Consider the following 14,054-nt stretch of genomic DNA (forward strand, 5'->3'; position numbering starts at 1 on the left):
CTAACATCCCATTATGAGGAGCTCTCTCCACATTTTGGATTTGTGTAGTAATTATTTTCTATGTATCTAGTTCCGAAAAGGCGAAAAGACATTCTGCCATATGTCATCTTTTCTATGTAATGTCTTAATATTAATTTTCACATATTTCTTCCCTGATTCTCCAAATAGATGACAGTTTCCTAAAGAAAAAAAGAATCAAATCTTACCCTTCTTTGTATTTCTTATAGGGCCCTGATATAATACTATGCATATGGTGAGCATTTGTTTGATCTGATCTCTTTTAAAAGGCAATGAGGTAGTTACGACTTTTAGGACTATTTCAGCAAAATAAAGAAAGCAAAACTCTTAAAGAGGCAAACTTAAAATCACTTGGAAAAACCACTGATTTAAAAACAGCTCCTCTGCCAACAAGGCTCTCTAGTAACGCATTACCGTACTCAAAAGGTTAACATTTTAATTCACAGTGAACTTACCTATGTCAATATCAGTAAACCCTTCTGCACTTATTGCATCCATTGTGTTTTTGTCTATTGTGTCTAGACAAAGACTAGCAAGCTGAGGTTCATCAAATAAACGAGCCTGAACATATAAAAAGATAGTTATTTTCACAGTTATTCCAACTTCAGGCTGTCCATATTCAAAGGTAATACTGTAAACAGTTATAACTGACAATTATATAAAAACTCATACTTAAAATACAATTATAATATGCTTAACTTTTCAATCCACAATCAGAAATAAAAGAGAAAAGCACAAATGTCCAAAAGATAACAATTAATTCAATTACCATTAACAATTGTTATTTTTATATGAATATATATTACATATTTTGATCCTTAATGAAGCACTCTAGGGTAGATAAGGCAGACATCTTCCCATTATACAGATGAGAAAAAAAGAGGCTCAGAGAGGTGCACTGACTCTAGCCAGGTATGTTCCAAAGTGAAAGTAAAAATCGCTCAGCTGTGCCTGACTCTTTGCAACCCCATGGACTATACAGTCCATGGAATTCTCCAGGCCAGAATACTGGAGTGGGTAGCCTTCCCTTCTCCAGGGGATCTTCCCAACCCAGGGATCGAATCCAGGTCGCCCGCATTGCAGGCGGATTCTTAACCAGGTGAGCCACAGGAGAAGCCAGCCCTTAAATCCAAGTCTTAGGATCTTTTCACTAAATGATAACATCAATTGTCAAGCATACCAGTACAAACAGATTTTCCCATTTCCTGTTTGACTGGGGGGAAGAAAATAAAGCACAAAAATTTTAGAGCATTAAAGTTCTGGGAACCTAAGCAAAAACCTAACAACAGAAAAGCAAATTAGCAAATTCACGTGATAGAATATTATACAATGAGAACGAACAATCTACAACTACACACAGCAAGAGGAATGAATCCCTAATGGTAAGCATAAGGAAGTACTGTATATGTTGAGCAAAAGAGTATACAGCTGACCCCTGAACAACTTGCAGGTTGGGGGCACTGACCTCTGTGCAGTTGAAATGCACACAGAACTTACAGTTGGACCTTTGCATCTGAGGTCCTTCCATATCCGCGGATTTAATCAACCACAAATCATCTATTTACTACTGAAAAAATTACATGTATAAGTGGACCCACTAAGTTCAAAGCCATGTTGGTTGAGAGTCAACTGCTATATGATTTCAGCAAAGCTGAGCTTTAAAAAGTCAGAAGTCAAACTTATAATATGCGTTTTATCAGGCTGTACATTATAATTCAAAAAACAAGTTTAAAAGTAAGTAAAATTCTAATGTTAGCAGATATTCTAGCTGGCCAACTCAGTGTTTATAGTTGAGTTAGTATTTAAGCAGAAAAATGAATTTTTACTTTTAGGAAAAATAATTTTTGGTAAAAGTTACTTTATTCAGAGTAGGAATATTTTCAGTCATTCAATACGATATCATATTTGCCTAGGAATCTACCGCTGCTACTTAGGAGTAAAATTAATTTTCTCTAAATTTGAGTGCGGCACTATTTTTAATGACTGTATTGCCCCAGAGTGTTTTCCCTCTGTAATCCACGCTGGGACAGCACACTGGTTCTTTTAGAGGGATGCTGGCATAGGTCCTGTCAAGTAAATGAACATTCTCAGTTCAAATGATTCACTTGGCAGGAACAAGACATTCACATGACAATTCATGGGCTAATTCACATGACCCCACCAAAGAAAAATCTGGAGTAATGTTGAGTTCTAAGACCAACAAAGCACTGAAAAGTTCCTTTTTTTCCTCAGTGACATATGTTAAGCCTTGCTACTCAAAATGTGGTTTAGAAGCACCAGCATCATCTGAAAGTCTGTTAGAAATGCAGATTTTCAGGCCCATTTTGCTGTGTGTAGATCTAGAACAACAGGAATGAATCCCAGAAACTTAATGGTAAGCAGAAGAAAGTAAGATACATGTTGAGCAAAAGTACACAGCTGACTTTGGCTTACTGAACTAGAAAGTGGATTTTCATTGTCAACGTTTAATTTATTGGCTTCTAATTTTTCTTTTTTTGGCCACATCGTGTAGCACGTGGGATCCTAGTTTCCCAACCAGAGATCTATCTGACCCAAGCCCCCTGCAGTGGAAGCTCAGAGTCTTAACCACTGGAGAGCTAGGAAAGTCCTACTGGTTTCTAAATTTTATGACTGAATTTAAAAAAATAATGTAGTTAAGTGACCCTCTTCACACACAATAAAATTCTTCAGACAACAAAGAATCATGAGTATCAACTTCTTTATTAGATTTTCATCACAAGTTCAAGTGGTAAAGAATCCACCTGCCAATGCAGGAGATGCAGGTTTGATTCCCCGGTCAGGAAGATACTCTGGAGAAGGAAATGGCAACCCACTCCAGTATTTTTGCCTGGGAAATCCCATGGACAGAGGAGCCTGGAGGGCTTCACTCCATGGGGTTGTAAAAGAGTTGGACATGACTTAGCAACTGAACAACAAATATCACTTGTTAGTTATATAATCTTTATTGAGTTATTTCACCTCTCTGTGCTTCTATATAAAAATTGGATAAGAAAATCTTCACTGAGGATAGCTACAACTCCTAAAGTTATTGTAAAGATTAAATGAATTAATGCATACAAAGTATTTAGAATGGGATCTGGCATATACTGAGTCACTCAATACATTTTGCAGTTATTATCAATATCACCATACTCTATTGGTTTGAGACCTTTTACCACTTGCTATCTTACATTACGTTAGATATTTACCTCTTTAAGCTTCTATTTCATCTTTGAAAGGGGGATGATAATAACAATAAATAACATCACAGCTTAAAGAAGGACTAAATGTGATAATATATACAAATGGATTAGCCTGTGTCTGGTGTACAATACACACAGACATGGAGTTCTGTGATTACGTCCAAGAAGAGGTGACATCAGCATGTTCTTTCTTCTGTAACTATAAATACTCAATGACCAAAGATTTACAAAAAGACCTATCATCAATCACTTGTGACGTGACAGAGCGCACGCACAATGGCAAACAAGTCTGACTCCACCCAGCCTGCTGTGAGACTTTGGGCAGGGAGTTAACTAGTCAGGTTTTAGTTTTTTCATCTGGAAAATGAGAGGGTTAAGCTAAGGAATATCCATGATTATTTCCACTACTAGTATTCAGCAGGATTACATATTATCAGCTTAGACATTTCCCCCCCTCTCATTTTACTCTCTCACCTTTGTAAAGACCCTATCTCCAAGTAAGGTCACATTTTGAGGGTCCTGGGGATTAAAATTTCAACACGTGAGAATTCACTCCCTGGCACTGAGTTACAGACTAGCTTAGGATTTTTTTAAACAATTCGTAAAAGGGTATCATTACATTGTCTAAGAAGAAAAAAATCGATTTACTTATATCTCAAGTATGAAGCTCAGATTATAGGCATTTAACAAGTGCTAAATAGTGTATGTTGAGGACTGGTTAATTGTTCCATAAATGTGTTCAGTATGTAAACATTCAGGCTATACATATTACGACATGTGCACTTTTCTGTATTTATAGTATACACGTTGAAAACTTTCGTTAAGTATCAAAGAAAGAAAATTCTTAAATTTTAACTCCTCCAAAATATCATATGACATCCCTTACATGCAGAATCAAAAAAGAAATGATACAAAAAAAAAAAAAAAGAAATGATACAAATGAACTTACTTTCAAAACAGAAAGAGACTCACAGAAAGATTTAGAAAATGAACTCATGGTTGCCTGGGGGAAGGTACAATTAAGGACTCTGGAAAAGTCATGTACACACTGCTATAAATGGATAACCAACAAAAACCTATTATATAGCACATGGAACTCTGCTTAATGTTATGTGCCAGTGTGGATGGGAGGGGAGTTTGAGGGAGGATGCATACATGTATATCTACAGCTGAGCCCCTTCACTGCTCACCTGAAAGTATCACAACACTGTTAACTGGCTATACCCCAATACAAAATGTTTTTGATGTTCAAAAATAAAAATAAATTCTAAACCCTTCAGAAGTGGGTCACCAAGCTGACAGAATACAGTAAATCTTACAACTGCTCTGGACTTGAAATAATCAATGTTAATTTCGGACCCAACAAAAACAGAGCACTAAGGTCCAGAAAGCTTCATACTCTCAATCACAGCATAAACAACGCTGGACACAACTCTCAACTCCAATCCTAAACAGCTATGTAACTTTACAGAGATGAAACACCTTATTTACATAAGGTTTGGCTCAGACGGTAAAGAACCTGCCTGTGATGCCTGCAATGCAGGAAACCTGGGTTTGATCCTTGGGGTCAGGAAGATCCCCTGCAGAAGGGAATGGCAACGCACTCCAGTATCCTTGCCTGGAGTCCTTGCCTGGAGAATTCCACGGACAGAGGAGCCCAATGGGCTACAGTCTGTGGGGTCTCAAAGAGTCGGACACAACTGAGTGACTAACACTTTCTTTAGTTTCTTCACCTACAAAGATACATTAACTCTAATTTGTTTTTCTATTCTAAAATCACATGAACCTGATATATTTCTCTCAATGAAATCAGAAGATTTCATACGCTTTAAAAATAATGATCTTGGACTAATTCTCCAGGAAATATTAAATATTCATATACAGTTAAATCCAATTTTTAAAGTTAAAAGATACATACCTTAGCTATATCAACTTACCTGCGTAAGTAACATAAAGGCATTATCTGCCCTGAGATGTTTGGTGAGAAATTCCACACAATGCGCTTCCAAGGCTGGGACTGCATACTTCTTAGCCGTATAAAGAGTTGTCATAACTGTTTCTGGGCCGATTTGAACTTCATCTGAATACAGAAATCTGGGAAGCAAGTGGAAATTGCAGAGACGGTCAGGAGGGTTTTAGACAAGCAATCCATTGGAATTAAGTCTCTGAGGAATATTTGAAAAGATAATTAGCAAAGTGAAAAATAACTTGAAAAGCACATCAGACTTTCCAGGATTATTTGCACATACATCACCTCATTTTATTCTGACTCAATCCTGAGAGGTAGGCAGTCTCCATTTATAGAGGAGACTAAAGTTAAGTCTTCAAGCCAAATTTTTAAAGGCCTTTTAGCACTCCATAGCAGCTTTCTCTCTTCTTCATCAAAAAATTTTCACTTAAGCAAACTTACAGACAGCTTAAGTTCACATCTCTGAATGTCAAAACATCCATTTATTTCCTGATGATGGTATCTTCTTATTCTGGGCATCTTTTAACCTTTCCTTATTATCCCAGAATTAGCATTATGACCAAAGACTAGAGTACGGGGGTTCAGAAGAATAAAACAGTTTAATGATATCTTAAATGGCCCCATATTGCTATGCACTTTTGAGTATATAGGTCCAATTTTCTCTCGAAATACTACCAACGAATACCACCTTACCTATCGCCTCAGGAGCTGATTCTACCTGTTACTAGATAAGTCAGATTCCTACAAGTGCACGTAGAGGATAAGAATCTCAGACAGGGCCTGGGCAGTTCCTGCTGAATTATACTGAAGCTACTGCATATTCATTTTAGTTCCTCTGCGGTTCCTCAGAAACCCTTGAGCTTACTGCCCAATGCTCAGTTACACTCAGAGCAGCTGGGGGTGCTAGAGAAATGAGGCATTGAGAACAAGTATTTTATTTTAGCAATACGAATTAAGACTTAGAACACTGGAAAGCCCACGAATATCTTTCAGAACACTATACAGTAGAGCGAGTGAGAAAGGAGGTTCTAGTTCACGTCCCTTCCCTCTGCTTTTCAATTTCTATATTCTGGTGGCCAGAATCACCGTCCAAGATCAAATTCTAGCTGGTTACATCCCCCAACTTCCCACTTTAACCAAATGCTGGCATCCCTCTAATAAGATCATTATCCTTACAACTACTTCCACTGGAAGCTGTTCACCTCCATCCTTTCCTGGTGGCTCAGATGGTAAAGAATCTGCCTGCAATGCAGGACACCAGGGTTTGATCCCTGGGTCGGGAAGATCCCCTGGAGAAGGGAATGGCTACCCACTCCAGTATTCTTGCCTGGAGAATCCCATGGACAGAGAAGCGTGGTGGGCTACAGTCCATCGGCTCACAAAAAGTCAGACATGACTGAGCGACTCCCTTACAACTCAGGTACAAAAGTGAAGGTTGCTGTTTTTCAGGATTACACTGTTTTCAAACATTTTTCCAAAACCTTTCAAGCCAACCATCTGTATCACCCTCGTAATACTCACTTAACGATACGTGCCATTTAGTGATGAGTGCACGGAATTAAGAAAAACCTTAAGTCTCTTATAGTCAGGGGTAGGGGGATGAATAAAAAGAGGAGGGAAAATTAGCATTTGTTGAGTCTCTATCATGTGACAGACGCCAATTCATTTAATCCTCTCACAAGGAAGGGAGGTGCTGCTACCTGCGTTTTAAAGATGGGAAAACAAGCTGAAGAAACACAAGAGCTGTCTACCATAACACACCATTTCTGGGCTTCTGACTGCTTTCAGTGTTAGACTCTCAGACCAGTCAGGTGGGAGCCCTCTTAATTTGTCTGGACTCAAGAAGAGATCCCTTGAGTTTGAATCTGTTCTATCACTTGCTAGCTACATGACTTTAAACAAGTTATCATTGTGCTCCTCTCTGTTAAGAGATGTGAACAACAGTATCTTCTTCATAATGCTCTGGTGAGGATTAGTATCAGTTAAAATACACACAAATAGTAAACATTAGCTATTTATTTTTTATACCACTTCATTTTTTATCTCTGCTATTTTCCTCTGTATTTCACAAGATTTCAAGTGTTCCAGCCCTTCTATTTTTCCCCCAGCAATCATACAGTTAAATTTCTAAGAATTCTTGCTTCTTGAGTATTATTTTTTTTTAACTTCACAGTACCATGTCTCATTTTTAAGGATGCGAAAAATGTTCTCAGTCTCCAAGTTTTAAAAGTTCCTTTCTGTTCCCTGAACTACCTACTTCCTCGAAGACCGCTGTTCTTGGTCTTTATCATTCATATTCTGACTTTCCTTATACGTCAAAAGTTTAATGATTATCTCCAGTGACCATTTCAGTAGCTGGTGTGTTTTCTTTGCTGTTGTGTAAGTAGGACTGCTTTCCAGCTAAAACCTTCTCCAAAATGGAGAGGTGGGTGGGGAGCTGTGTATGTGGGAGGCTCGTTGACTGACACCTTACCTGAGAGTGGGAAAGCAGCCTTTAGGTCAGATACCACACCTCCTCCACCCCCTTTCAATGCCATTACCCTGAATTCCCTAAGATAAGCCAGCATCCTAGTTCTCCCCAGGTGGTTTATCTAGTTTATGTAAAGAGGAGTCTATCAGCTATTGCGGAGGCGGGCAGGGGCGGGGGGTGGTGGTGGTGTGCAATGGTCAGCATACAAGAGCTGGTTGAGGGGATGACCTTCTCATTTCACCTTGCTCACCACCACCTCTCAACCTAGAGCCATGCTGGGGCTCAGCCAGGAAGGACAGCCCCCATCTCCATCACAGCTCCTCCTTCTCTGGATTCTGGGCTCCAGTCACTTCACTTCATTATCAACACACTTCCAACTGCCTTGTCCCTTTTCTACACTGGCTTCCAACCTCTCTCCCTTTTTTGTCTTCACTGTAATGGGTTTATTTCTTCTGTATTTCTCTATATAGTCATTTTAACTGGAACAGACAGAAGGCTAACAGCATGCTCAATTCCCTTCTTAAATGAGAAACCGATTAAGTTTTTAAGGAAGAGATAGGAAGAAGTCTTCATATACGTCTTAGTTTGTTTTCAGGCAAAAATTACTAGTTATAAACTATAGAGCTGAGATGCAGGGCCTTTATTACCACTGTTTGAATAGATTCAAGCATATGGTTCTGTAACAATCTATAATTGGTGTCCTTGACAAAAAGAGCTGGAAAAGGTTCCCACAAGAACTTCTACTTGAGATCCAAAACATGAAAAGAGGGTAGGAAGAACATTCCAGGAACCAAAGAATTGTGTTTTTAGACTATACTATATGGCCCACGGGGCTTCATTGGTGGCTCAGTGGTAAAGAACCTGCCTGCAATGCAGGAGACCTGGGTTTGATCCAGAGGTCGGGAAGATTCCCTGGAGAAGGAAATGGCAAGGCACTTCAGTATTCTTGCCTGGAAAATCCCATAGACAGAGGAGCCTGGTGGGCTGCAGTCCACGGGGTCGCACAGAGTTGGACACAACTGAGTCACTAACATACGGTCCACAACTCCATTCAAGTTGCCTTTCATGACCCAGATAACCACAATGGTGTGATCACTCACCTAGAGCCAGACATCCTGGAATGCAAAGTCAAGTGGGCCTTAGAAAGCATCACTATGAACAAAGCTAGTGAAGGTGATGGAATTCCAGTTGAGCTATTTCAAATCCTATAAGATGATGCTGTTAAAGTGCTGCACTCAATATGCCAAATTTGGAAAACTAAGCAGTGGCCACAGGACTAGAAAAGGTCAGTTTTCATTCCAATTCCAAAGAAAGGCAACGCCAAAGAATGCTCAAACTACCGCACAATTGCACTCATTTCATACGCTAGCAAAGTACTGCTCAAAATTCTCCAAGCCAGGCTTCAGCAGTACGTGAACCGTGAACTGAACTTCCAGATGTTCAAGCTGGATTTAGAAAAGGCATAGGAACCAGAGATCAAATTGCCAACATCCACTGGATCATTGAAAAAGCAAGAGAGTTCCAGAAAAACAACTTCTGCTTTATTGACTCTGCCAAGGCCTCTGACTGTGTGGATCACAACAAAGTATGGAAAATTCTGAAAGAGATGGGAACACCAGACCACCTTACTTGCCTCCTGAGAAATCTGTATGCAGGTCAAGAAGCAACGGTTAGAACTGGACATGAACAACAGACTGGTTCCAAATCGGGAAAGGAGTACATCAAGGCTGTATACTGTCACTCTGTTTATTTCACTTCTATGCAGAGTACATCATGCAAAATGCCAGGCTGGATGAAGCACAAGCTGGAATCAAGATTGCAGGGAGGAATATCAATAACCTCAGATAAGCAGATGACACCACCCTTATGGCAGAAAGCAAAGAACTGAAGAGCCTGATGAAAGTGAAAGAGCAGAGTAGAAATGCTGGCTTAAAATTCAACATCCGGTCCCATCACTTCATGGGAAATAGACAGGGAAATAGTGAGAGACTTTTATTTTGGGGGGCTTCAAAATCACGGCAAGTGGTGACTGTAGCCATGAAATTAAAAGATGCTTGCTCCTTAAAAGAAAAGCTATGACCAACCTAGAGAGCATATTAAAAAGCAGAGACATTACTTCGCCAACAAAGGTCCATCTAGTCAAAGCTATGGTTTTTCCAGTAGTCATGTATGGATGTGAGAGTTGGGACTATAAAGAAAGCTGAGTGCCAAAGAATTGATGCTTTTGAACTGTGATGTTGAAGAAAACTCTTGAGAGTCCCTTGAACTGCAAGGACATCCAACCAGTCCATCCTAAAGGAAATCAGTCCTGAATATTCACTGGAAGGACTGATGCTGAAGCTCCAATACTTTGGCCACCTGATGCAAAGAACTGACTCATTTGAAAAGACCCTGATGCTGGGAAAGACTGAGGGCAGGAGAAGAAGGGGATGACAGGATGAGATGGTTGGATGGCATCACCGACTCACTGGACATGAATTTGGGTAAACTCCAGGAATTGTGATGGACAGGGAAGCCTGGCGTGATGCAGTCCATGGGGTCACAAAGAGTCGGATGTGACTGAGCGACTGAACTGAACTGAAACTATACCTTGGTAATATACCTTTGGCTTGAATATATTTAAGAAACATCTATATTTATACCTAAAGATGTAGATTAAGGACACTATTCATCTCAGTAATGCCTTCTTTATGATGGGACGGCATCAGGAATTTTTTTTAACTGATCTTAGTATCAGATACGAGCTGAGCATCTCTTAAGCAGTTGGCCTGTTTTTAATCTGACAAACACTATGAACTGTAACTGACTGGCCAGCTTTCCCTTTTAGTAACAGTTGCTAAAATGATCAAAATTAAGTCTGTAGAGTATGCATAGCATGCATTTTTATATTAGCTTCATCTTGACTGCTTTATTTCTTACCTCTGTGTTTCTTGTTAGACATTTTAAATTGTTTTTGGAGCAATGAAAGTTATAAATAAATACCAGACTATAAAGTGTAAGAAAGGGAACTCTGTGTTTTTTATATTTTTTCCCATATCTTTCCTACAGCACCAGGCTCAGTTTGGGCACCTGGCAAAGATTTAATAAATACACGTTAGCCAACTACACAGCTCAGTACAAGTTTCTAGCTATTGATAGGGAAACCATTTTCATTTCTAGTAAGAAAAAAGGCTACTTAAAAATCCAAGAATCACCTTGATTCATATTTTACATACATGTTTTCCCCACATTTTATTTAATTACTAACACTTCTGCAATTCAAAAAACTCTGTAAGCCAATATTTACAAATTATAACTTAAACATAATATTACCACTGTACTTTGCATTTTAAAATTAATGTTTCTAATACACTATCTCTAAGAACCAGAGCACAGAGAAATAATTACAGGTCATCAAACTATTTCTGATTTTTTCCTGAAGATGAACAGCTTTCCAAAATATAAAACTCAGGTTACATTTAATCCAATTTAAAAATTAAACGACTAAGGTACAAACTTCATTGTAAATTAGAAAAATCATAAGATTATGTACAGGAAACTGTGTCACTACTGATTCATTCATTTTACTCAAAAACATTTACTGAGGGCTATATAATAATAGACAGGTCCTAGAAATACAAACACAGACAACACTGCCCATAAAAAGCTCATGGTTTGGTAATAGAATGATTAAAAAGTAATGTCATAATTATAACAGCATTATACATTATGTATGATTTGATAACTATCTCTAAAGATGGCCCTAATAAATCATGCTTTCTATGATCCAGACCTTTACACAGAGCTGTCCCATAATGAATCTGGGCTCGTCCTGTTTGATTCCCTTTAATCAACAGAACGTGGCAGAAGTAACACTATGCCAGCCTGGGGCCTAAACTCTGAGGATGCAGAAGCTCCTACTTTTGTGCTTTCAGGAGCCATGGCCTGCTGCTTGCCAGGAAGTCAGGCTAACCTTGCAAAGATCAGCTGGAGGAGCTTTGGAGAGAGAGAGGCTCAGCCAAACCATAATCTGAATCAAACCCCCCGATGACACTTGCCCCAACTGCTATCAGACTGACTGCATGGGAGACCTGAAGAATATGCTACAAGAACCTCTCACACAGCTGTGAGAGATAATAAGACTATGTTTAAGCCACTAAGTGTTGGAGTTGCTTGTTCTACAGCAACAGATAAAAAACTTGATACAAGACATTACATGAGGCAGCAAATCTGCTGGCAGCGATGTTTCATAAAGAGATAAAGCCTCAAGTATATCTGAAGGGTAATTATTAAGTTATTAAGTCTGTAAACCTTCTAGGCAGACAAAGACGTATAAAAGCAAGGAGGCACTAGAAGGCAAGTATTAAAATAAGAAAAAGACCATCAGCAGAACTGGGGTACTCATTAGAGGAAGAGGAAGAGATATCAAATCATAAAGGTCTTGCATATCGGTTAAAATGTTTAAATGCATCCCATACGCAAAAAGAAGTCATTAAGAGATTCAGGGGAGTCCTGTAATAATGTCTAGATATCAGAGAGATAACTTTGTTAACAGCGTGAAGAATGAAACGAGCTGAGTCTAAAGGCAGTGTGATCTGTTTGGAGCAATGCAAAAAAAAAATTGAGAGAATTGAGCAGAACCTTTAAGATTGGTCCAAACAGGATGAGAAACAAATGGAACATAATGGAACCAAACTACAGCCTGGAGCCAAGCCCACCTGAGTCATCCCCAACTGACCCACATAACAAGAATATTCAGAGGAAGAATACACGATTGCTTTTCTAAGCCCCTGATTTTTGGGGTGCTTTATAGCATTGTTATGACAAAAGCTGCCTGAGACAGGACATATGAAGTATGCCTGCCTCAAAGACTGTTCTGAAATTTGGGTTCACACAGGTGCTCAGGAACATCAGTAAGGAGAACATGGCAAGCACTCAGTAAGTGTTAAGATATTTTTATTGTTGACAGTCCATCTGCATGTGTACTAAACAGACACTCATTTGTGATTGTCCAGTTGGAAACGGGGTTTGGGTTGAGCACAAGTTTCACGGTACCGCTGGGGCAGTATGTAGCGCCTCAGGTTAATGGGAGAAAGGAAGACAGCAGTTGTCGCCTGCTCCTTTTACTCCTTCCACAGTCTAATCTCCAAACAACTGCCAGGAGTTTTTAAACCAGATCATAGCAACCCCTGATTCCATGGAGAGACAAACTTGGCGGGCTATGCAGTCCTGGTGGGGCCACAAAGAATGGGACACTACTGGGTGACTAACACTCACTTTTCCTATCAACTCCCTGTTCAAAACCCTTCAAAGGATTCCCACTATAGACAGGGGAATCCAAGTCTTTCCATGGGCTCTACAGCTGTGCACAATCCTGGCCAGCCTATCTTGTTGACCTCATCTTCTACCACTTTCCCCCTTATTCTATCTGTTCAGATCACACTGGTTTACTCTTGCAGTTTGTCTAACAGGAGAAATTTTGGGCCTTAAACACGTTTTTCTTGAGATGAATGGTCCTTCTCCCACAAGTTGATCATCTTTCCTTAAAACACTTATTTGTACTTGACATTTTGTCTTTGTTTCTCCCTACTAGATGATTAACTCTGTGAGGGTAGGGACTTCCTCTTGTTCACTGCTATATCCGATATCTAAAACAGTACAAGGAAGGCAGTGTTTCTCAAATAACAACTAAGAACATCACTTAAAGGTCTGGCAGATCAAAATGAGCAGTTTCTTAAAGTGCTTCAAACTCAAGTTCAAAAGCCTTTAAGTAATGTTTAATTCAAGTTGTAAACATAAAAGTATGCCCAAGCTAACCTGCTTTTCAACCTCAGTAAGTACCATGACACATCTTTTTGTCACACAATAATAGGTAAATACAGCATCTTTGCTTCACAACCAGCCAATAACCTAAGTTTAAAAATCAGTCCAGAGATCACTTTCAGAATAAAACAATGACTAGAGCCTGAAGAAGTATAAATACCATGACCACACTGAAACTAGAAAAATTTCAAGGACTCAGATGAATCCACTTATTTTCTATTCGTGGGAAACAACAGACTGATTAACAGTTTCAGTGAAAACATGAAACCAGCATTTTCTCTCTACATTCTTATCCTAGCAATCTCTGTATTTTTTAAGAGAAAAAGTTACCCAACAATATTTAGATCAGTGGCTCTCAAACGTAGCCAATATCAGATTCAGGGAAAGAATTAAATACACTCTCAAGGTCCCACTGGCAAACATTACAATACTGTGAGGAGGAAGGAAGAGAATTAAAAATGTAACAGGTGATTACAATGAAGGTGAACCAACAATTCATTAAAAAGTACTTCCAATTTAGAAAATCTAAAGAAGTAAAACCAATGCTCCCAGTCAACTTCAAACCAAATCCCAAAATGATCTAGATATTAGC

General features: G+C 39.1%; 1 protein-coding gene across 2 annotated transcripts in view; it reads right to left on the bottom strand.

Annotated features, from left to right (window-relative positions):
• The window catches only part of BTBD1 (BTB domain containing 1), a 90,249-nt gene that overhangs the window by 30,613 nt on the left and 45,582 nt on the right, over nt 1-14,054 (bottom strand). For both annotated transcript variants that reach the window (XM_069558947.1, XM_069558948.1), the window contains 2 exons: nt 5,159-5,315; nt 474-579 (listed from right to left, as the gene is read on the bottom strand). In XM_069558947.1, the coding sequence (XP_069415048.1) occupies nt 474-579; nt 5,159-5,315 (263 nt within the window). The remainder of the gene's footprint in view (nt 1-473; nt 580-5,158; nt 5,316-14,054) is intronic.

This window comes from Ovis canadensis, chromosome 18 (genome assembly GCF_042477335.2).
Source record: "Ovis canadensis isolate MfBH-ARS-UI-01 breed Bighorn chromosome 18, ARS-UI_OviCan_v2, whole genome shotgun sequence".
NCBI lineage: Eukaryota > Metazoa > Chordata > Mammalia > Artiodactyla > Bovidae > Ovis > Ovis canadensis.